The 23,423-nt window shown below is 43.0% G+C and overlaps 1 protein-coding gene across 1 annotated transcript in view; it reads left to right on the top strand.

Annotated features, from left to right (window-relative positions):
- Positions 1–22,356, top strand: part of CHRNA3 (cholinergic receptor nicotinic alpha 3 subunit) — a 32,612-nt gene extending 10,256 nt beyond the window's left edge. Inside the window, exons 5-6 of the mRNA XM_060154976.1 lie at positions 14,394–15,405; positions 22,228–22,356. Coding sequence (XP_060010959.1) covers positions 14,394–15,405; positions 22,228–22,356 — 1,141 coding nt within the window. The remainder of the gene's footprint in view (positions 1–14,393; positions 15,406–22,227) is intronic.
- Positions 22,357–23,423: the final 1,067 nt, after the last annotated feature.

Genomic DNA, 23,423 nt, shown 5'->3' on the forward strand with positions numbered 1-23,423 from the left:
GTTGTTTTTGGATGGAATGTCCTATAAATATCAATTAACTCCATCTCGTTTAATGTATCATTTAAAGCTTGTGTTTCCTTATTTATTTTCATTTTGGATGATCTGTCCATTGGTGAAAGTGGGGTGTTAAACTCCCCTACTATGAATGTGTTACTGTCGATTTCCCCTTTTATGGTTGTCAGTATTTGCCTTATGTATTGAGGTGCACCTATGTTGGGTGCATAAATATTTACAATTGTTATATCTTCCTCTTGGATCAATCCCTTGATCATTATGTAGTGTCCTTCTTTGTCTCTTCTAATAGTCTTTGTTTTAAAGTCTATTTTGTCTGATATGAGAATTGCTACTCCAGCTTTCTTTTGGTTTCCATTTGCATGGAATAAGTTTTTCCATCCCCTCACTTTCAGTCTGTATGTGTCTCTAGGTCTGAAGTGGGTCTCTTGTAGACAGCAAATATATGGGTCTTGTTTTTGTATCCATTCAGCCAATCTGTGTCTTTTGGTGGGAGCATTTAGTCCATATACATTTAAGGTAATTATCGATATGTGTGTTCCTATTCCCATTTTCTTAATTGTTTTGGGTTCGTTATTTTAGGTCCTTTCCTTCTTTTGTGTTTCTTGCCTAGAGAAGTTCCTTTAGCAGTTGTTGTAGAGCTGGTTTGGTGGTGCTGAACTCTCTCAGCTTTTGCTTGTCTGTAAAGGTTTTAATTTCTCCATCAAATCTGAATGAGATCCTTGCTGGGTAGAGTAATCTTGGTTGCAGGTTTTTCTCCTTCATCACTTTCAATATGTCCTGCCACTCCCTTCTGGCTTGCAGAGTTTCTGCTGAAAGATCAGCTGTTAACCTTATGGGGATTCCCTTGTGTGTTATTTGTTGTTTTTCCCTTGCTGCTTTTAATATGTTTTCTTTGTATTTAATTTTTGACAGTCTGATTAATATGTGTCTTGGCGTATTTCTCCTTGGATTTTTCCTGTATGGGACTCTCTGTGCTTCCTGGACTTGATTAACTATTTCCTTTCCCATATTAGGGAAGTTTTCAACTATAATCTCTTCAAATATTTTCTCAGTCCCTTTCTTTTTCTCTTCTTCTTCTGGAACCCCTATAATTCGAATGTTGGTGCGTTTAATGTTGTCCCAGAGGTCTCTGAGACTGTCCTCAGTTCTTTTCATTCTTTTTTCTTTATTCTGCTCTGCAGTAGTTATTTCCACTCTTTTATCTTCCAGGTCACTTATCCGTTCTTCTGCCTCAGTTATTCTGCTATTGATCCCATCCAGAGTACCTTTAATTTCATTTATTGTGTTGTTCATCGTTGCTTGTTTCATCTTTAGTTCTTCTAGGTCCTTGTTAACTGATTCTTGCAATTTGTCCATTCTATTGTCCATTCTATCTCCAAGATTTCGGATCAACCTTACTATCATTATTCTGAATTCTTTTTCAGGTAGACTGCCTATTTCCTCTTCATTTGTTAGGTCTGGTGGGTTTTTATCTTGCTCCTTCATCTGCTGTGTGTTTTTCTGTCTTTTCATTTTGCTTATCTTACTGTGTTTGGGGTCTCCTTTTTTGCAGGCTGAAGGTTCGTAGTTCCTGTTGTTTTTTGTGTCTGTCCCCAGTGGCTAAGGTTGGTTCAGTGGGTTGTGTAGGCTTCCTGGTGGAGGGTACTAGTGCCTGTGTTCTGGTGGATGAGGCTGGATCTTGTCTTTCTGGTGGGCAGGTCCACGTCTGGTGGTGTGTTTTGGGGTGTCTGTAGACTTATTATGATTTTGGGCAGCCTCTCTGCTAATGGGTGGGGTTGTGTTCCTGTCTTGCTAGTTGTTTGGCATAGGATGTCCAGCACTGTAGCTTGCTGGTCGTTGAGTGAAGCTGGGTGCTGGCGTTGAGATGGAGATCTCTCCGAGATTTTTGCTTTTGATATTATGTGCAGCTGGGAGGCCTCTTGTGGACCAGTGTCCTGAAGTTGGCTCTCCCACCTCAGAGGCACAGCACTGACTCCTGGCTGCAGCACCAAGAGCCTTTCATCCACAGGGCTCCTTAATTTGGGATGATTCGTTGTCTATTCAAGTATTCCACAGATGCAGGGTATATCAAGTTGATTGTGGAGCTTTAATCCGCTGCTTCTGAGGCTGCTGGGAGAGATTTCCCTTTCTCTTCTTTGTTCTCACAGTTCCCAGGGGCTCAGCTTTAGATTTGGCCCCGCCTGTGCGTGTAGGTCGCCGGAGGGCGTCTGTTCTTTGCTCAGACAGGACGGGGTTAAAGGAGCCGCTGATTCAGAGGCTCTGGCTCACCCAGGCCGGGGGGTAGGGAGGGTCACGGAGTGCGGGGCGGGCCTGCAGCGGCAGAGGCCGGCGTGACGCTGCAGCCTGAGGCGAGCCGAGCGCTCTCCCGGGGGAGCCGTCCCCGGATCCCGGGACCCTGGCAGTGGCGGGCTGCACAGGCTCCCCGGAAGGTCGTGTGGCTAGTGACCTGCGTTCGCACACAGGCCTCCTGGCTGCGGCAGCAGCGGCCTTAGCGTCCCATGTCCGTCTCTGGGCTCCGCACTCTTAGCCGCGGCTCGCGCCCGTCCCTGGAGCTCTCTCAAGCAGCGTTCTTAATCCCCTCTCCTCGTGCACCAGGAAACAAAACTATTTGTAGTTTTTTAAGGAACCTCCATACTGTTCTCCATAGTGGCTGAACCAATTCACATTCCCACCAGCAGTGCAAGAGTGTTCCCTTTTCTCCACACCCTCTCCAGCATTTATTGTTTCTAGATTTTTTGATGATGGCCATTCTGACTGGTGTAAGATGATATCTCATTGTAGTTTTGATTTGCATTTCTCTAATGATTAATGATGTTGAGCATTCTTTCATGTGTTTGTTGGCAGTCTGTATATCTTCTTTGGAGAAATGTCTGTTTAGGTCTTCTGCCCATTTTTGGATTGGGTTGTTTGTTTCTTTAATATTGAGCTGCATGAGCTGTTTATATATTTTGAAGATTAATCCTTTGTCTGTTGATTCGTTTGCGAATATTTTCTCCCATTCTGAGGGTTGTCTTTTCGTCTTGTTTATGGTTTCCTTTGCTGTGCAACAGCTTTGAAATTTCATTAGGTCCCATTTGTTTATTTTTGTTTTTATTTCCATTACTCTAGGAGGTGGATCAAAAAAGATCTTGCTGTCATTTATGTCAAACAGTGTTCTTCCTATGTTTTCCTCTAATAGTTTCATAGTGTCTGGTCTTACATTTAGGTCTCGAATCCATTTTGAGTTTATTTTTGTTTTGTTTTGTTTTTTTTGTTTTGTTTTTTTGCGGTACGTGGGCCTCTCACTGTTGTGGCCTCTCCCGTTGCGGAGCACAGGCTCCAGACGCGCAGGCTCAGCGGCCATGGCTCACGGGCCCAGCTGCTCTGCGGCATGTGGGATCTTCCCGGACCGGGGCACGAACCCGTGTCCCCTGCATCAGCAGGCGGACTCTCAACCACTGTGCCACCAGGGAAGCCCTGAGTTTACTTTTGTGTATGGTGTTAGGGAGTGTCCTAATTTCATTCTTCTACATGTAGCTGTCCAGTTTTCCCAGCACCACGTATTGAAGAGACTGTCTTTTCTCCACTGTATATCTTTGCCTCATTGTCATAGATTAGTTGACCATAGGCACGTGGGTTTATCGCTGGGCTTTCTATCTTGTTCCATTGATCTATGTTTCTTTTTTTGTGCCAGTACCATATTGTCTTGATTACTGTAGCTTTGTAGTATAGTCTGAAGTCAGGGAGACTGATTCCTCCAGCTCCGTTTTTCCCCTCAAGACTCCTTTGACTATTCGGAATCTTTTGTGTCTCCGTACAAATTTTAAGATGATTTGTTCTAGTTCCGTAAAAAATGCCATTGGTAATTTGATAGGGATTGCACTGAATCTGTAGATTGCTTTGGGTAGTATAGTCATTTTCACGATATTGTTTCTTCCAATCCAAGAACATGGTATATCTGTCCATCTGTTTGTATCATCTTTAAATTTATCATCAGTGTCTTATAGTTTTCTGCATATAGGTCTTTTTTTTCCCTAGGTAGGTTTATTCCTAGGTATTTTATTCTTTTTGTTGCAATGGTAAACAGGAGTGTTTCCATAATTTCTCTTTCAGATTTTTCATCATTAGTGTATAGGAATGCAAGAGATTTCTGTGCATTAATTTTGTATCCCACAACTTTACCAAATTCATTGATTAGCTCTAGTAGTTTTCTTGTGGCATTTTTAGGATTCTCTATGTATAGTATCATGTCATCTGCAAACAGAGACAGTTTTACTTCTTCTTCTCCAATTTGTATTCCTTTTATTTCTTTTCCTTCTCTGATTGCCATGGCTAGGACTTCCAAAATTATGTTGAATAATAGTGGTGAGAGTGGACATCCTTGTCTTGTTCCTGATCTTACAAGAAATGCTTTCAGGTTTTCACCATTGAGAATGATGTTTGCTGTGGGTTTGTCATATATGGCCTTTATTATGTTGAGGTAGGTTCCCTCTATGCCCACTTTCTGGAGAGTTTTTATCATAAATGGGTGTTGAATTTTGTCAAAAGCTTTTTCTGCATCTATTGAGATGATTATATGGTTTTTATTCTTCATTTTGTTAATGTGGTGTATCACATTGATTGATTTGCGTATACTGAAGAATCCTTGCATTCCTGGGATAAATCCCACTTGATCATGGTGTATGATCCTTTTAATGTGTTGTTGAATTCTGTTTGCCAGTATTTTGTTGAGGATTTTTGCATCTGTGTTCATCAGTGATATTGGTCTGTAATTTTTTTCTTTGGTAGTATCTTTGTTTGGTTTTGGTATCAGAGTGATGGTGGCCTCAGAGAATGAGTTTGGGAGTGTTCCTTCGTCTGCAGTTTTTTGGAAGAGTTTGAGAAGGATGGCTGTTAGCTCTTCTCTAAATGTTTGGTAGAATTCACCTGTAAAGCCATCTGGTCCTGGACTTTTCTTTCTTGGAAAATTTTTAATCACAGTTTCAATTTCATTACTTGTGATTGGTCTGTTCATATTTTCTGTTTCTTCGTGGTTCAGTCTTGGAAGGTTATACCTTTCTAAGAATTTGTCCATTTCTTCCTGGTTGTCCATTTTATTGGCATAGAGTTGCTTGTAGTAGTCTCTTAGGATGCTTTGTATGTCTGCCATGTCTGTTGTAACTTCTTTTTCATTTCTAATTTTATTGATTTGAGTCCTCTCCCTCTTTTTCTTGTTGAGTCTGGCTAATGGTTTATCAATTTTGTTTATCTTCTCAAAGAACCAGCTTTTAGTTTTATTGACCTTTGCTATTGTTTTCTTTGTTTCTATTTCATTTATTTCTGCTCTGATCTTTATGATTTCTTTCCTTCTGCTAAATTTGGGTTTTGTTTGTTCTTTCTCTAGTTCCTTTAGGTGTAAGGTTAGATTGTTTACTTGAGTTTTTTGTTTCTTGAGGTAGGTTTGTATAGCTATAAACTTCCCTCTTAGAACTGCTTTTCCTGCATCTCATAGGTTTTGGATCATTGTGTTTTCATTGTCATTTGTCTCTAGGTATTTTTTGATTTCCTCTTTGATTTCTTCAGTGATCTCTTGGTTATTTAGTAACATATTGTCTAGCCTCCAAGTGTTTGTCTTTTTTACGTTTTTTTCCTTGTAATTCATTTCTAATCTCATAGCATTGTGGTCAGAAAAGATACTTGATATGAGTTCACTTTTCTTAAATTTACTGAGGCTTGATTTGTGACCCAAGATGTGATCTATCCTGGAGAATGTTCTGTGTGCACTTGAGAAGAAAGTGTAATCTGCTGTTTTTGGATGGAATGTCCTATAAATATCAATTAAATCTATCTGGTCTACTGTGTCATTTAAAGCTTCTGTTTCCTTATTTATTTTCATTTTGGATGATCTGTCCATTGGTGTAAGTGAGGTGTTAAAGTCCCCCACTATTATTGTTTTACTGTCGATTTCCTCTTTTAGAGCTGTTAGCAGTTGCCTTATGTATTGAGGTGCTCCTATGTTGGGTGCATATATCTTTATAATTGTTATATCTTCTTCTTGGAGTGATCCCTTGATCATTATGTAGTGTCCTTCCTTGTCTCTTGTAACATTCTTTATTTTAAAGTCTATTTTATCTGATATGAGTATAGCTACTCCAGCTTTCTTTTGATTTCCATTTGCATGGAATATCTTTCACCATTCCCTCACTTTCAGTCTGTACGTGTCCCTAGATCTGAAGTGGGTCTCTTGTAGACAGCATATATATGGGTCTTGTATCCATTCAGCAAGCCTGTGTCTTTTGGTTGGAGCATTTAATCCATTCACATTTAAGGTAATTATTAATATGTATGTTCCTATGACCATTTTCTTAATTGTTTTGGGTTTGTTTTTGTAGGTCCTTTTCTTCTCTTGTGTTTCCCACTTAGAGAAGTTCCTTTAGCATTTGTTGTAGAGCTGGTTTGGTGGTGCTGAATTCTGTTAACTTTTGCTTGTCTGTAAAGGTTTTGATTTCTCCATCGAATCTGAATGAGATCCTTGCCAGGTAGAGTAATCTTGGTTGTAGGTTCTTCCCTTTCATCACTTTAAGTATATCATGCCACTTCCTTGTGGCTTGTAGAGTTTCTGCTTAGAAATCAGCTGTTAACCTTATGGGAGTTCCCTTGCATGTTATTTGTCATTTTTCCCTTGCTGCTTTTAATAATTTTTCTTTGTCTTTAATTTTTGCCAGTTTGATTACTATGTGTCTCAGTGTGTTTCTCCTTCAGTTTATCCTGTATGGGACTCACTGTGCTTCCTGGACTTGGGTGGCTATTTCCTTTCCCATGTTAGGGAAGTTTTCGACTATAATCTCTTCAAATATTTTCTCTGGTCCTTTTTCTCTTCTTCTCCTTTTGGGACCCCTGTAATGTGAATGTTGTTGCATTTAATGTTGTCCCAGAGGTCTCTTAGGCTGTCTTCATTTCTTTTCATTCTTTTTTCTTCATTCTGTTGCACAGCAGTGAAGTCCACCATTCTGTCTTCCAGTTCACTCATCTGTTCTTCTGCCTCAGTTATTCTGCTATTGATTCCTTCTAGTGTAGTTTTCATTTCAGTTATTGTATTGTTCATCTCTGTTTGTTCTCTAATTCTTATAGGTCTTTGTTAAACATTTCTTGCATCTTCTCTACCTTTGCCTCCATTCTTTTTCCGAGGTCCTGGATCATCTTCACTATCATTATTCTGAATTCTTTTTCTGGAAGGTTGCCTATCTCCACTTCATTTAGTTGTTTTTCTTGGGTTTTATCTTGTTCCTTCATCTGGTACATAGCCCTCTGCCTTTTCATCTTGTCTGTCTTTCTGTGAATGTGGTTTTTGTTCCACAGCCTGCAGGATTGTAATTCTTCTTGCTTCTGTTCTCTGCCCTCTGGTGGATGAGGCTATCTAAGAGGCTTGATGCGAGGGACTGGTGCTGGGTAGAGCTGACTGTTGCTCTGTTGGGCAGAGCTCAGTTAAACTTAATCCGCTTGACTGTTGATGGGTGCGGCTGGGTTCCCTCCCTGTTGGTTGTTTGGCCTGAGGCAACCCAACACTGGAGCCTACCTGGGCTTTTGGTGGGGCTAATGACAGACTCTGGGAGGGCTCACACCAAGGAGTACTTCCCAGAACTTCGGCTGTCAGTGTCCTTGTCCCCACGGTGAGCCACAGCACCCCCCCCCCGCCTCTGCAGGAGACCCTCCAACACTAGCAGGTTGGTCTGGTTCAGTCTCCCCTGGGGTCATTGCTCCTTACCCTGCGTCCTGATGTGCACACTACTTTGTGTGTGCCCTCCAAGAGTGGAGTCTCTGTTTCCCCTAGTCCTGTCAAAGTCCTGCAGTCAATTCCCACTAGGCTTCAAGGTCTGATTCTCTAGGAATTCCTCCTCCTGTTGCCGGACCCCCAGGTTCGGAAGCCTGACATGGGGCTCAGAGCCTTCACTCCAGTGGGTGTACTTCTGCAGTATAAGTGTTCTCCAATCTGTGAGTCACCCACGCAGCAGTTATGGGATTTGATTTTACTGTGATAGCACTCCTCCTACCATCTCATTGTAGCTTCTCCTTTGTCTTTGGATGTGGGGTATCTTTTTTGGTGAGTTCCAGTGTCTTCCTGTTGATGATTGTCCAGCAGCTAGTTGTGGTTCTGGTGTTCTTGCAAGAGGGAGTGAGAGCACGTCCTTCTACTCCAGCATCTTGGTTCCTCTCCAAGCTTCATTCTTTTACTCACCCAACGAATGCTCCCTGCCCCTGCCTCACACTGCACACGTGCATCTGCCCACCAGCCACAGGAAGCTGTGCCTTTCTCTCTCTTTCAAAGGTTCTTCCTCTGCCTATCTGAATCTGCCCATTGTGGCACCTACAAAACCTGCCTCTTTCATAAGCCCATACAAACCTGACACCTTCCACATTTAACCTCTGTTATTAGACAAACATAATTTTAATTGGTATTTTACAGTATGTACTAGTTTGTTCTCCAGGTATTGACAGACTTCAATTTTGTAACTGTGCTTTATCTCTGGAGTTCTAATGTCTTAAAAAACCACTGAGCATTTTTCAACAAAACACTTCGTATAGAATTAGTCTAATCAGATTTTAAAGCATTCTGTGTTTAGGTTTGTATGCCGAATTAGTACGAATCAATATGTTTTACTGTTCGTATTGGGACTAGAGAAGCTACATTTTTGGTTGAATCCCACTTTCTATTCATGGGTTAAAAGAGAAGTGTTCTTTACTCCAAAGATGGTCTGTGTTTTTATTTTTTTAATTTTTTAATTTTTTTAACATCTTTATTGGAGTATAATTGCTTTACAATGGTGTGTTAGTTTCTGCTTTATAACAAAGTGAATCAGCTGTACATGTACATATACATATATCCCCATATCTCTTCCCTCTTGCGTCTCCCTCCCTCCCACCCTCCCTATGCCACCCCTCTAGGTGGTCACAAAGCACTGAGCTGATCTCCCTGTGCTGTGTGGCTGCTTCCCACTATCTATCTATTTTACGTTTGGTAGTGTATATATGTCCATGCCACTCTCTCATTTTGTCCCAGCTTACCCTTCCCCCTCCCCATGTCCTCAAGTCCATTCTCTAGTAGGTCTGCATCTTTATTCCTGTCCTGCCCCTAGGTTCTTCATAACCTTTTTGTTTTTTAGATTCCATATATATGTGTTAGCATACGGTATTTGTTTTTCTCTTTCTGACTTACTTCGGTCTGTATGACAGATTCTAGGTCCATCCACCTCACTACAAATAACTCAGTTTCGTTTCTTTTTATGGCTGAGTAATTCCATTGTATATATGTGCCACATCTTCTTTATCCATTCATCTGTCGCTGGACACTTCCATGTCCTGGCTATTGTAAATAGAGCTGAACATGAACACTGTGCTACGTGACTCTTTCTGAATTATAGTTTAAGCTACAGTAATCAAGAGAGTATGGTACTGGCACAAGAACAGAAAGATAGATCAATGGAACAGGATAGAAAGCCCAGAGATAAACCCACGCACATATGGTCACCTTATCTTTGATAAAGGAGGCAAGAATATACAATGGAGAAAAGACAGCCTCTTCAACAAGTGGTGCTGGGAAAACTGGACAGCTACATGTAAAAGAATGAAATTAGAACACTCCCTAACACCATTCACAAAAATAAACTCAAAATGGATTAAAGACCTAAATGGAAGGCCAGAAACTATAAAACTCTTAGAGGTCCGTGTTTTGTTTACTGCTTTTCCAAGAAAAGACAGCATTCATAAATGTGTTTCTTTCATGCAACTTGTAAATTGGTCCTTAAAGAACTGGGACAGGAGATAAATTAACTGGTTTGTAGAAATCTCCTGGTCCAAAGGCTCATAAGGAGCTGAGCAGGGTGGTAAGAATTTTTGCTAAGCTAGAATTAAGAAAGTGGGCACAGATCTTAATCTTATGATTTGCATTTCATAGCTGTTTTCTTGCTGGCAATCTTGGGTGAACAGCTGGGGTACTTTAGGGATGTGTGCTTTTAACAATACTGAGAGACATAGTGAAAAGCTTCCATCGGATATGGAGAGGAGCAAATATCATAAGGAATTTCCTTGGAATCTGAAGCTGAAAATAAGATTTAGATACTATCTTTCAATTCCTCTCTCCTAATTAAAACTTCAGTTTCTCTGAACCTCGGGTGAGAGTTTCTTTTCATTTCAACACACTAGAAACACTTTTTACCTTCTTATGCCAGTTTCTCCTGCCATGTTTTTGTTCTTTGAAGTTCGTTCTCTAGTAGAATCCTCAGAAAGTGTTCGTGGACACAGTGTACCCTAAGTTCTTACAAGTTCATAACTCATTGTAGCCTTTTTAGGTAATACTCTTAGGTCATTTGCTGATATAAAATCCTTCACTCATACTTTCCTTCCATGAAAATCTTAAAAATGCTGACTCATGTTCTGGTATGAAGTGTTGCTGTCAAAAACGATTGCCAGTCTAATTTTCTTTTTTTCTTGTAAAATCTGATGACTTTGGGGAGAGTAAAGGGACTCTATTAATACGTGTGCCAGGACCACAGATGTAAACCAGGACTGTTCTGGATGAATTGGGATTCATAGTCAGCTTGTTTACAAGGGCGTTGTTCTTTTTCTTGGGTAACCCAAGGATATTTTACCCTTTATCTTTAAAATCTAGTTGTTTTACTGTGTACCATATACATAATAAGCCTTCTTTTATTCCAGTAAATGTTGTGTGAATTAGAGTTTTTCAGATCTGTTCTATTGCTTTATCTCTCCAGGAACTCCATTTTCACATATATTTGAACTGCTTTACCTATATTCTTTCCATATTATTTTCTCTCACATTCTTTTTCTCTCTTTTTGATTTAAAATAATTTTTTTCTCCTGTTTTTTTATTTTCATCACAATACTTTCCATGGTGTGTGCTTGTTGTTACGTTTTAGTTTTTATTTCTAAAATGATTTTTTAAATTTCTTTCTTCCCATTCTTTCCTAAGTTCTGTCAGTTCTTTATTCATCCTCCTATTGCTTACCCAAATTCTTAACTTTTCTGTTTCTAATTTATGCTGCTCTTTCAAAGTTTCTAAAGATCGTTCTTTCTATTACCTTAATTTGTAATGTCAGATTATCAGTTTCATCTGCTCTGAGGTTATATTTTTGCGGTGTGCACTTGTCTGCTTGTATGCTATTGTCATTCAATTACTTTTCATATTTTTCTTACAATATGTTAATATGAGGTTCAGTCTAATCCTTTTCTGTTGCTCTTGTTTAAATAGATGGCCTTTGTTGTACTTTTAGGACAGGTTCCCAGAGGGGATGGGAGTGGGTAAGGGTGGGTCTCTTGTGTCACATGCTTGGGAGTTCCCTCCTCAAGTGGTTCCCTTGAAGCATTTAAATACTCCGTGTAGCCACCTCCACAGTCTGAGAGCTGCCACTTCTAGACACCTGCTTCTCTACTTTCTCAACCATCTTCTTTTTCTTACTCTCAGTTTCCCATGCTGTTCAATTTGAAGCCTACCCTATGCAGCTTTTTTCTGGGTGGGTCTCTGCCCTTCTGGAAGGCAGTTGGGGTGGGAGGTGTTTCTGAGATCGAGCCCAGTCCAGCCTCCTCTGCAGACCGTGGTGGCTCCCCATCGTTTTGTCCTCTCCCACAAACTGGAACCTGTGGTGCCCTCTCTGTTTCACCGTTCCCCTTGCTGAAGATGCAGTGCAGAGCGGGGTCCTGTTTTTTGAGGGGCAGATACCTCTTGGTGATTTCTGTCTGGGGCTCTCGGGACAGGAGAACTTCCCTTCCTCTTCCCTCAGCCACCTCCACAGCAGCTAACCCCACCCGAATCCCACGCAGGTCCCACTGGTGGTAGTGGTTCGACCCCACTCTCTCACACCTGAGGTTCTTAGAGTTCCACGTAACCTAACTTTGTTGACCACGTGGGCAGCGGGATTTTCCTTTTGCTATCTTGTTGCCCTGTTTTTCTGAGGAAATTTGGAAAGGTTAAAGAAACGGATGCCATCGTGATCTTTCTCATACCACTCACCACCCTCGCCCCACTTCAGCTCTTACTCTTTCCTTCTATTAAAGTGATACCTCAACTAATCATTTGCACCCACCCTGCCTTTTCTTTTTTTTAATCAGCTCACATGGTTCAGCAACACACTGGCTGAGTGAGACCTTTCCCCCTCTGCTGACCCTTGCTGCCAGCCATCTCTTGGGTAGCCAGGGGGGTGAGAGCTTCATTTATCTTTTTGGTCATCCGTTCAGTCAGCTAGTACTTACCGAGCGCCCTTTCTGTGGCTGGGGCTCTGCCAGACCCTGGTACCCAGTGAGGTCTTCATCTTCGGTCTCCTGGTGGCAGAGCTAGGCCGCTGATGCTGTCAGCAAGCAGGCCTCCTGGTCTGGACAGACACAGCTGTGGGGGTCTGTAGGCAGCCACCACAGTGACCAGGATCCCTGGAAAATAGCAGACATGTGCCCCAGCAACCAAGGTAAGCTGATCTCCAGTGTTTGGCCTTTTGGACACACCGACTGAAGGACTCAAGTTCCGACTGGTCAAGGCCCTGCCACAGACTCTGTGTGGGACCCTGAGCAAGCCAGTCCTGCCCTCTGACCTTCAGTTTCCTCGTCGGTAAAATGAGGGGATCAGACTAAAGCAGGGATCATTAAGCTTTCCTGTGAAGGGCCAGGTAGTTAAGTATTTTAGGCTTTGTGGGCCTTAGAGTCTCTGTCGCAGCTACTCAGTCCTGCCCTTGTAGCTTAAAAGTAGCTGCAGACAATAGACCACAAATGGGTATGGCTGTGTGCGCCAATAAAAATTTATGTACAGAAATAGGGGGCAGGCCAGTGGGCCATACTTTGCCCTGGACTAGTCCCTGGGCTCTGAAGGTCCATTTTGTTGATCCAGATGCCCTAAGGAAAGTTGTTCTGGAGGCCTCTGCCTTCCCAGGGGTCCTCTCAGCCCTCTGCGTAATGTAGGCCAGCCTCCCAGGACTCCTTGGTGCCCAACATGGTCAAGTCCACTTGGGGCTGTGTGGGTCCCCACCCCCTCCCCACTTCTCATACCCCTCCTTTCCTCCTGGAGCTGGGAATCCTCTTCTTGTGGGGAATTGAGGGCCCAGTAGGATAAAGTGGGGCTAAGAACATATAAACACAGCAGGGCACCTTTGGGACAACCCAGCTGGCTGGAGTGAAGGCGGGTAGTGGATTTGACATCAAGCCTTCACATGTAACGACTGTCCTGCTCGACAGACGCATGTGACGGTGGGAGGGCCGGAGACCAGCAAGGAGACACACCCCAGACACACCCCCTCCTGTCTTCACACAGTGTTATCCAGTAACAACCAGACAGGATATCCCTAAATGTATAGGTTTGTCTTTTTTTTTTTTTTTTTTCCAGCTCTTCAGGCAAATGGGTGTAGTGGTTGCTCCCTTTAGAAGGAGATACATGCCTTCAAATGCAGAACTCTAAGAAATCAACAGGGCTGACCCACGGAAATGTCAAGAGCTTTCACTGGGCGAGGCCATTGTCATGAGGACCGGCTGGCTTCATGCTCAGATGTGAGACTGGACGGGGTGTTGAGCTGGTCGTCAGCAAATCTTCCACTGCACAAACCAGCTGATAAATGCCAACAAGCCAATTCTAGGAATAATGTATGTCTCTGCATAGAAAGGGCGCACATAGCTAAACAGAAGGGAGAAGGAACATGGGGAAGGATAGGGACACAGAAGGCAAAGGAACCTGTCATGCTGGGTTTGAAAGACAAGGAATCAGAAAACATGATTATTCATTCTAAAACAGTGCAGGGAGGAATGGGGAGTTTGGTAAACGGTAGAACCAGGGTCCAGAGATAGGGCCTGGTAATAGACCCATCTAACAGGCTCAGTTTAATGGCAGTGGGCTCCTGCGGTGGTCTCTGCAGCCCCTTCCAGGTCCACGGTCTGGTTTGACATCCGTGTGTGTACACACATTGGGCTCCCAATGCAGACAGAATGAGGAGGCATTACCAGGGCCAAACCATAGGGACAGCGAGTGGCAAATATCCCCAGGGTCACCTAAACACCTGCCTCTGATGACCACTTTCATTCATTTCTTTTATTTCTTCAATTAAAGGAGAAAAAAAATCTCTGGCATTTGGGAGTGTCTCCATATATATCAAGCTGGGAGTTGTATGGTGTGGAATGAACCCATGACGTGCCCCAGGGTGGGGGCTGATGAGTGTGTCAGATCGTTGGGGGTTGGGGGGTCCTGGGCCTCAGTATCCCCATTGGTAAATGGGATGGTGAACTGCGAGACCTTTTACAGCACTTTGAGCTCTCATATTCTGCAGTTTTACAAATCGTTACTTGCCGTTTACCTGCTGGCAGCGTGAGAAGCTAGGCTAGCTGACCACATGGTAATGACCTGTGTGCCGCACACCTCCTCTTTGTCTCCGCAGTGCTGTTGGGGATTTCCAGGTGGACGACAAGACCAAAGCTTTACTCAAGTACACAGGGGAAGTGACTTGGATCCCCCCGGCCATCTTTAAGAGCTCGTGCAAAATCGATGTGACCTACTTCCCATTCGATTACCAGAACTGCACCATGAAGTTTGGTTCCTGGTCCTACGACAAGGCAAAAATCGACCTGGTCCTGATCGGCTCCTCCATGAACCTCAGGGACTACTGGGAGAGTGGTGAGTGGGCCATCATCAAAGCCCCAGGCTACAAACATGACATCAAGTACAACTGCTGCGAGGAGATCTACACGGACATCACGTACTCGCTGTACATCCGGCGCCTGCCCCTGTTCTACACCATCAACCTCATCATCCCCTGCCTGCTCATCTCCTTCCTGACTGTGCTTGTCTTCTACCTGCCCTCCGACTGCGGCGAGAAGGTGACCCTCTGCATCTCGGTCCTCCTCTCCTTGACTGTGTTTCTGCTGGTGATCACTGAGACCATCCCGTCCACCTCTCTGGTGATTCCCCTGATCGGCGAGTACCTCCTGTTCACCATGATTTTTGTAACCTTGTCCATCGTCATCACCGTCTTCGTGCTCAACGTGCACTACAGGACCCCCACCACACACACGATGCCCATGTGGGTGAAGACCATATTCTTGAACTTTCTTCCCAGGGTCATGTTCATGACCAGGCCGGCAAGCAGTGAGGGTAACACTCAGAGGCCAAGACCCTTCAATAGCGCTGAGCTCTCAAACCTGAATTGCTTCAGCCACATAGAGTCCAAGAGCTGCAAAGAAGGCTACCCCTGCCAGGACGAGCTATGTAGCCACTGCCACCACCGCAGGGTAAAAATCCTGAATTTCAGTGCCAATCTCACGAGAAGCTCCAGTTCTGAATCCGTCAATGCCGTGCTGTCCCTCTCTGCTCTGTCACCAGAAATCAAAGAAGCTATCCAAAGTGTCAAGTATATTGCTGAAAATATGAAAGCACAGAATGAAGCCAAAGAGGTAAGGATATGTCTGTTATTACATTGGTCATTCATTCATTCAACAAACATTGTATTGGTTCCTTGTGGGCAAGGAATTAGACTGGCATCAGTGGCTTGTGTTCAGACCAGCTCCTCATTTACCAGTTATTTATCCTTGGATACACCGCCTCACCTCTGTGAGTCTGTCTTTTCATCTGTAAAATGGGATGATAAAGGTTGTGAGTATGTGGTACCCTGCATTTAGCTGCTGGGCTGCCATTAGTTTGGGCCATTGGAACACCTGATGCTGAGTGAGTGGATTAGGAGGTAGGCTGGAAGAGGGCATGAGGCCAGATGATCTCCAATTAGTACTGATCAGCTGAGCTGACATTTTAAACTTTACTCGTTGTGTCTCCCTACTCCCCTTTAAGAGTAATTTACATAAAGTACACACCTCTTAAGTCTACATCTCAGTGAATTTTTACATTATGTGTACACCCACATAACCATGATCTAGGTAAAGGTATAGGACATTTCCAGTGCCCCAGATGGTTCCCTTGTGCCCCTCCCCAGTCAGTAACCCCCTCCCTCCCTCCTCAGTAACCACTGATCCCGACGTCTTTTATGTTAATTAATTTTACCTATTCTTGAACTTCATATGAGTGGAATCGCATAGCATAAACTTTCATGTCAGACTTCTTTCATTCAGCAAAGTGTACAAAGATATCTGAGGTTTATCCTTTTGGTTGGTTATTGGTGTGTAAGATTCTACAGTATGATGACACCGCCTTCTGTTTATTCATTCTACAGTTGTTGGACATTTGGTTCTTTCCAGTTTGGGGCGATATGAATAAAGCTGCTATAAATTTATACGTATCTTTTGGTGAATATATACACTCGTTTCTCCTGGCTACATTCCTAGGGGTGGAATTGCTGGATCACTGGAGAGGTATATTTTTCACTTTAGTGGACACTGTCAGGTTTCCAAAGGGTTTGAGCCGATTGACATGCCCCCTGGCAATGTTTGAGAGTTCCAGCTGCTGCCCATCCCCGCCAAACGGGGGTGAAGTGGCCTTTCTTGTCCCTGTGGACTAATGATTAGGGCTCTTTTTCATATGCTTATTGGCCATTTGGATATCTTCTTTTGTGAACTATCTATTCACACTCTTGCCCATCTTTTTTTAATTGGGTGAACTTGTATTTCCTTCAAAAATCTTATGCTAGAACTAGTGATAGGTATTAGTAATGGGGAAGCTTTACACTTATGTGTTTGGCTGTTCCCACACTGTTTACCCCCAAGGTTACCAGAATCATGTTCAATAATTTTTTAAGAAGCTCTGCTTTAAAATTAACTGGTTCTGTTTTAAGTTGATTATTAGCAAAGAGCTAATTACCAGATAATTTCAGCTCCTGATGCACTGTAGGTAATTAATGTTGGTAGGAAATGTCTGGAGCCTCTTTTATTCAGCTGTGAACGGCATATTAAAGTAGATGAGACAGGAGGGAGATAGCAACAGTGGCCCCATGTCCTCACCCCACCCATCTGAGCAACTCTGAGCCCACTTGTGACTGTAACAATGCAAAACCTCCCACTGATACCAGAAATTTAGCCAAAAAGTCAGGCCCTCCTTTAAATTCAGTTGAAGCAGTTGGTTGGTTGTGATTTTTTTTCAAGTCTTCATTGAATTTTTTACAACATTGTTTCTGTTTTATGTTTTGGTTTTTTGGCCCTGTGGCACGTGGGATCTTAGTTCCGGGACCAGGGATCGAACCCACACCCCCTGCATTGGAAGTCGAAGTCTTAACCACTGGACCACCAGGAAGTCCCTGAAGCAGTTGTTGGACATTAAGTACATGATTAGAGAATCTCATTTGTCTAACACTACTCACTTTTGCAGATATTCTCTACCCTTTCTTTTTAAAATAATCACTTCTTTTGAGTGATAATTTACTAAAGATTGAGATCTAAGTACCCATCGTCTTTGTCAGGCTATTAGAAACTATCTTTATTCCAAAAATTATTTACTAGGAACCATACAAGGTGTTAAGAGTTTCACGAGGGTTTTAGTTAGCGTTAGAGTTTCCACAAGACGTGTGACGGAGGCAGACAGTAAAAAAAAAAATGTTACTGAAAGGGAAGTCACAGCTGAAATGCCAGGAAGGTAAATTAGTGAAATAGCCTGAATGTGGCCAGCTAGAGGCACATGGTTCATCTCAAGGGGCAGCCACTGCTCACTTCTGGTTATCTGTTACCACAGATGAATGTGGTCCCATTGTTTTTCCAGAGAAAGCAGAAATCTGGACCACTGTCCAGTGGATTGCAACCTGTTTATGAAAGGGTGGCGAGTGTTAGAATAAAGATGCCTACTCAGTGCTCTGAGGAGAGTTGGGCTGTCTGAAGGATGCCTTCTTTCTCTCTTACTGTGTGACGGACATGCTGCTGTTTACATAGAGTTTTCTAGAGGTATTTTAATTTCCTAATTCCCTGGCTCCAACTTGGTTGGTTTTAACTGTCCTGGGCTCCTAGGCACTTGGAATGAACAGGCTTGGTTCTCCCAGAGCCATCTCCTGAGGGTGCTGAGAGCCTGTGAATGACTGTCCCTGGACACGCCAGATCCCAAAGGGACAGGAGTGTCATCGTGTCACCTGCCTTGGCTGTTCTCTTTTCAAGTTGTTTGTGTTGGTCACCCCTACTTGCTCACACTTGTGAGGTGTTTAATACTCTAAATTCAGAGTTAGGGCTAGGATTGGGTTACAAGTTAGAAAACTAGTTAGGGAGCTTGTGGTCTCATGTTAATACTCCGTTTTGTGGTTTTGACGGCTGATCGTTTGAAGTTGGTTCCACTGTATGAGTTGTTCTTGAGGTCTTGGAGGTGTGCATAGATCAGAGCCATGATCTTTTGAGCTAATAACCCTGATACAACTTGTTTTGTTTGGTTCAGATACAGATACAGAGATATATCTATATATCTATATGTATATCTGTTCATTCATTCCAACTAGAGTCAGACTTCTGATCAATGATTTATTTACATGTGTTGTAATTACTGTTTTCTAGGGTTAAATTTTGGCCATCTTATTTCACGTTTTCCATTTACTGTTTTTTTGCCTCAGTTCTTGCTGTTTACTAGAAAGTTTGAATATTTTTTGCTGGTTGAAAGTCATGTGCTTTATTTTTATTCTTCTACTAGCTCTTCCTAACTGATTTAAACCCATGCTCAAGTTCCGTTTTCCATATCAATTGGTCTCTTACATTTTTAAGTATCTGTGTTTTGCCCCCACCCAACTGTCCTTCCCCTCTGATCTTCCTCACTGCTTTGGCTACCTGGGTGTTACTAGAGCTTTAGTTTTGGTTTTTCATGAATATATGTTTTGGTTTTTGACCTTCCTTTTTTTATTTAGTCTATAGTCACCCCTCACATCTACTTATGGTGTCCTCCTGGATTTATCTCTTGTGTTGGCATGCCTTCTCAAGATTGTTTATGGGTAAACCTTTTGGGGCCTGTAAGCTTAAAAATGTATTGTGGGGCTTCCCTGGTGGCGCAGTGGTTAAGAATCTGCCTGACAATGCAGGGGACACGGGTTCGAGCCCTCATGCAGGAAGATCCCACACGCTGCAGAGCACCTAAGCCCATGTGCCACAACTACTGAGCCCCTGCGCCTAGAGCCTGTGCTCCACAACAAGAGAAGCCACCGCAACGAGAAGCCCACGCACCACAACGAAGAGTAGACCCTACTCACCACAACAAGGGAAAACCCGCACGCAGCAACGAAGATCCAACACAGACAAAAATAAATAATTTTTTTTTTTAACTGTATTGTGCCCTCACTTTTTTTTTTTTTTTTTTTTTTTTGCAGTATGCAGGCCTCTCACTGTTGTGGCCTCTCCCGTTGCGGAGCACAGGCTCCGGACGCACAGGCTCAGGCGGCCATGGCTCACGGGCCCAGCTGCTCCGCAGCACGTGGGATCTTCCCGGACCGGGGCACGAACCCATGTCCCCTGCATCGGCAGGCAGACTCTCAACCACTGCGCCACCAGGGAAGCCCATGTGCCCTCACTTTTAAGTGCGAGTTTAGCTGGATATGAAATTCTAGGGTTGAAGTTCTTTTCCTTAAATACTTAAATAACACTCCATGGCCTTTTTGCCTCAGTGTCGTTTCTGAAAAAGTTTTAAGTTAATCTGAATGTTGTTCCTTTGCAAGCAATCTATTCTATCTAGAAGCTATTAGAATTTTCTGTTTGTAGAGAAATCGAATGACACCAAACACAACGTGTTGGTGTGGGTCTCTCCTAGTCTGTTTGGCATTCCTGTGAGCCATTTAATTCCAAGGTTTTTCATCTCACTTTAACTCTGGGGAAGTCAATGTTATTTCTGTAAAGATCTCCTGTTCACCCTTCTTTTCTCTTTCCCTGAACTGTTGTTGTACAGATGGGATACCTCTGCTCCCAGCTTCTCCATCTCCTAGCTTTTCTTTTACATCGCTGCCCCAGGTGAGGTCCTTACTCTCCTCCCTGTTTCTTTCCGGGGCTGTATTTACCCTTGCCAGTCACCCCAGCTCTTGAGTTCTTTATCGCGACTTGTCTGTTGTTCACACTTGTATTTCCACTTGATTCTTCTATAACACTGCTTGTTCCTAACTTCGTGTTTCCAATATTCTCTCCTATCCAGTGACTATCTGGATAGTCTCAAAAGACTGTCTTGTTTAGTTTAAATCCTTAACCTATCTGTTCCATGAATTTTCTTTCAAATACCTAAGTTTGTGTATTGGGGGCCTGTAAACTCACCTTTTCTGGGGGTGTCAGCCATCCTTACTGAACTGTGTTTGAGGGGCCCAAACCCATGCTCCCCAAGGCAGAGGACCCACATGGCCACAAACTGGGCTAGATGCCCCTTCAGGGGCGTTTCCTCCCCTCCAGCTGACCTTGTCCGTGAGGAGCTCCTCCACGTCCCTTTCACTCAACTGCAGTTGTTCATCTTTGATGTGGGGATCGAGGAGGGAAGCCTCAGGCTCCACCAATCAGTGGGCACCTCTGCTCTGCTCTTCCCCTCAGCCAGGCCCTACTTTGCTGACAAGTGGCCCTGCCTGCATCTCTGGGCTGGGAGTGGCAGGCTGGAAAGAGGCACAGGGTTGGGGGAGAGAAGAGCACAACCAAGCCTTCCCCAGTCCTTCCCTCCACCGACACCCTTCTCTTCCAAACGCATGCTCACACTCAGCAGTCCACACCTGCCCAGGTTTCTGAGAGTCTTTAAGGCACGGTCTCCTCTTGTTTCTGGGACATCTCCAGGGTTGGGCTGGGAAACAGAGCCAAGTGTTTGGGCTAGTTCACCATTCTGCCCAACACTCATCTACCTGTTCGTGCATCACTAGTGCCAAAGTTTCCAGAGAATGACCAGTGTCATTGTGCCTTAAAGACTCAGAGTTAGACACAAAATTAAGTTTCACCCAGCTGTATTTGCAGCACTGTTTGTATTCATGTGTAAAACCCAAGTCCCCTCTTTCTTCACCAGGTTAAACCATGTGAAGTGCTCTCAGAGGGAGATTTATACTTGGTTAATGGTCATTTTTAAAATCAGCATTAATATCAGTAGGTATTATTCATTAAGGACCCTGTGCCAGGCACATATTTCATTTACTCCTCATAACAACTCTCTGAATTAGGTACTGTTCTTATCCCCGATTCACCAACGAGGAAATTGAGGCTGAGAGAGGTCACATAATTTACCCAGATTCTCGTGCCTAGAAAGGAGCAGAGCTGGGATTATAACAAGTCTTGGTTTTCCCACCCCGCTGCCTCCTAGGCCCTAGGAGGTTTAGCCAGTAGGGGGTTGGCAGGAATCACAGGGTCTATTGTATATTGGAATCTTTTACACCCAAAGTCTTAGGAATTCAAATAAGTAACCGGTGGCAAATAGGGCATTATAGCTCTAATCCACTGACTTCTCAATGTCATCAGAGGGACATGTTCACTCACGCTCATAATGGTGAAATAAAATCCTTGTCTCCCAGCCCCATTTCAGTGCACTTAATTAAATTACTAAATCACATGCTGCCTCTCTATTATGTGATTATTTCTTCAAAATCAGTTGATTTATGGGTTCTCTTTTTCTCAGTCCAATTATGGTTTCCCTTCTGAGTTGTCTAGTATAATTAATGTGCAGTTCTCCTTCCTATTTCAAGCCTAAATTGAAGCTGTCTTATATACAATTAGTCTTGCTCTTTCTTCCATCTTTACTTTATGGTCAGCATTGATTTCTGATTTTGAACCTGTTCTGTAACTGTACGGAATTCCATGATACTTTGGCCTTCTAATTGAAGATGATACTTGGCTAGTTGGGCATTGTGGAGAGAGGGCGGTGGGAGAGGAAGAGTGATGATGGGCTTACCCTGATGTGCTTATTTCATTTTTGAAACAGACGTTACAAGGAAATTAGTATCTAAAACTGGATAAGAGCTAGTACTTTGAATTATGTTGGACTGTATTAGCTATTCTAACCAAGGCCCAGAATCCTCCTGCAGAGGTGTAAATCAAGTTAACTGGTTTTAACTAACTTTATAAATTGGAATTCAATTTTTAGGGAAAAAAAGGGTTATGTAGATGTTAAGAAATTTGATTTAAAACATTTAATATGACAGATATTTTATTCCTGTTTCTCTAGTGCATAAAGAGAAACTTGAGAATGGTAGACTTCCTCAGACTACATCCATTAGAAAAAAGAGGTTTCTTGCATATTGGCAAGCAGAATGGCTTCTTCCACTGAAACACATTTATTAGATACTCAATATTGAAAATGTGTTCACCTTGCCTTTTCCTTCCTGCTTTATTTTTTCCTCTTTCATGATGTTTGTTTTTGTCTTTCAGATTCAAGACGATTGGAAGTATGTTGCCATGGTGATTGATCGTATATTTCTGTGGGTTTTCATTCTGGTGTGCATTTTAGGGACAGCAGGATTGTTTCTGCAACCTTTGATGGCCAGGGATGATGCATAAGCACTAAACTGTGTGTTACTTGTGAGGTTACTTATGTGTATTGGGGGAGAGGCGGCTCACTGTTTTTTTAATTTTATTTTTTGTTGTGGTAAAGTTCACTTAGCATAAAATGTACCATCTTAACCATGTTTAAGGGCACAGTTCAGTGGTATTAAATATATTCAGGGCTTCCCTGGTGGCGCCGTGGTTGACAGTCCGCCTGCCGATGCAGGGGACACGGGTTCGTGCCCCGGTCCAGGAGGATCCCACATGCTGTGGAGCGGCTGGGCCCGTGAGCCATGGCCGCTGAGCCTGCGCGTCCAGAGCCTTGTGCTCCGCAACGGGAGAGCCCACAACAGTGAGAGGCCCGTGTACCGCAAAAAAAAAAAAAAAAAAAATATATATATATATATATATATATATATATATTCACATTGTTGTGTAACCATCACCACCATCCATCCTCATAACTTGTAAAACTATAGACCAGTTAAACAATAATTCCCCATTCTCCCCTCCCACCAGCAACCATCATTACACTTTATCTTTATGACTTTGACTACTCTAAGTACCTCATATAAGTGGAATCATACAGTATTTGTCTTTTTGTGACTGGCTTATTTCACTTCACAGAATGTCCCTAAGGTTCATCCATGTTGTAGCATATTGCAGAATTTCCTTACTTTTTAAGGCTGAATAATAGTCAATTTTAAGTATATACATTTTGCTTATCCATTTATCTGTTGATGGACACTTGGGTTGCTCCCATGTTTTAGCTGTTGTGGATAATGCTGCTATGAACATGGGTGTACTCTCTCCGATACCTTGCTTTCAGTTCCTTTGGGGATATACCCAGAAGTGGAATTGCTCGATCATATGGCAATTCTATTCTTAATTTTTTGAGGAACTGCCATACTGTTTTCCACCATGGCGATACCATTCTATATTGCCACCAACAATGTACAAGGATGGATTCTCCCCAGTTTCTCCACATCCTCATCATACTTTTTTTTTTTTTTCGGTACGCAGGCCTCTCATTGTCGTGGCGTCTCCCGTTGCAGAGCACAGGCTCCAGACGCGCAGGCTCA

This window comes from Lagenorhynchus albirostris, chromosome 1, assembly GCF_949774975.1.
Source record: "Lagenorhynchus albirostris chromosome 1, mLagAlb1.1, whole genome shotgun sequence".
Lineage (NCBI taxonomy): Eukaryota > Metazoa > Chordata > Mammalia > Artiodactyla > Delphinidae > Lagenorhynchus > Lagenorhynchus albirostris.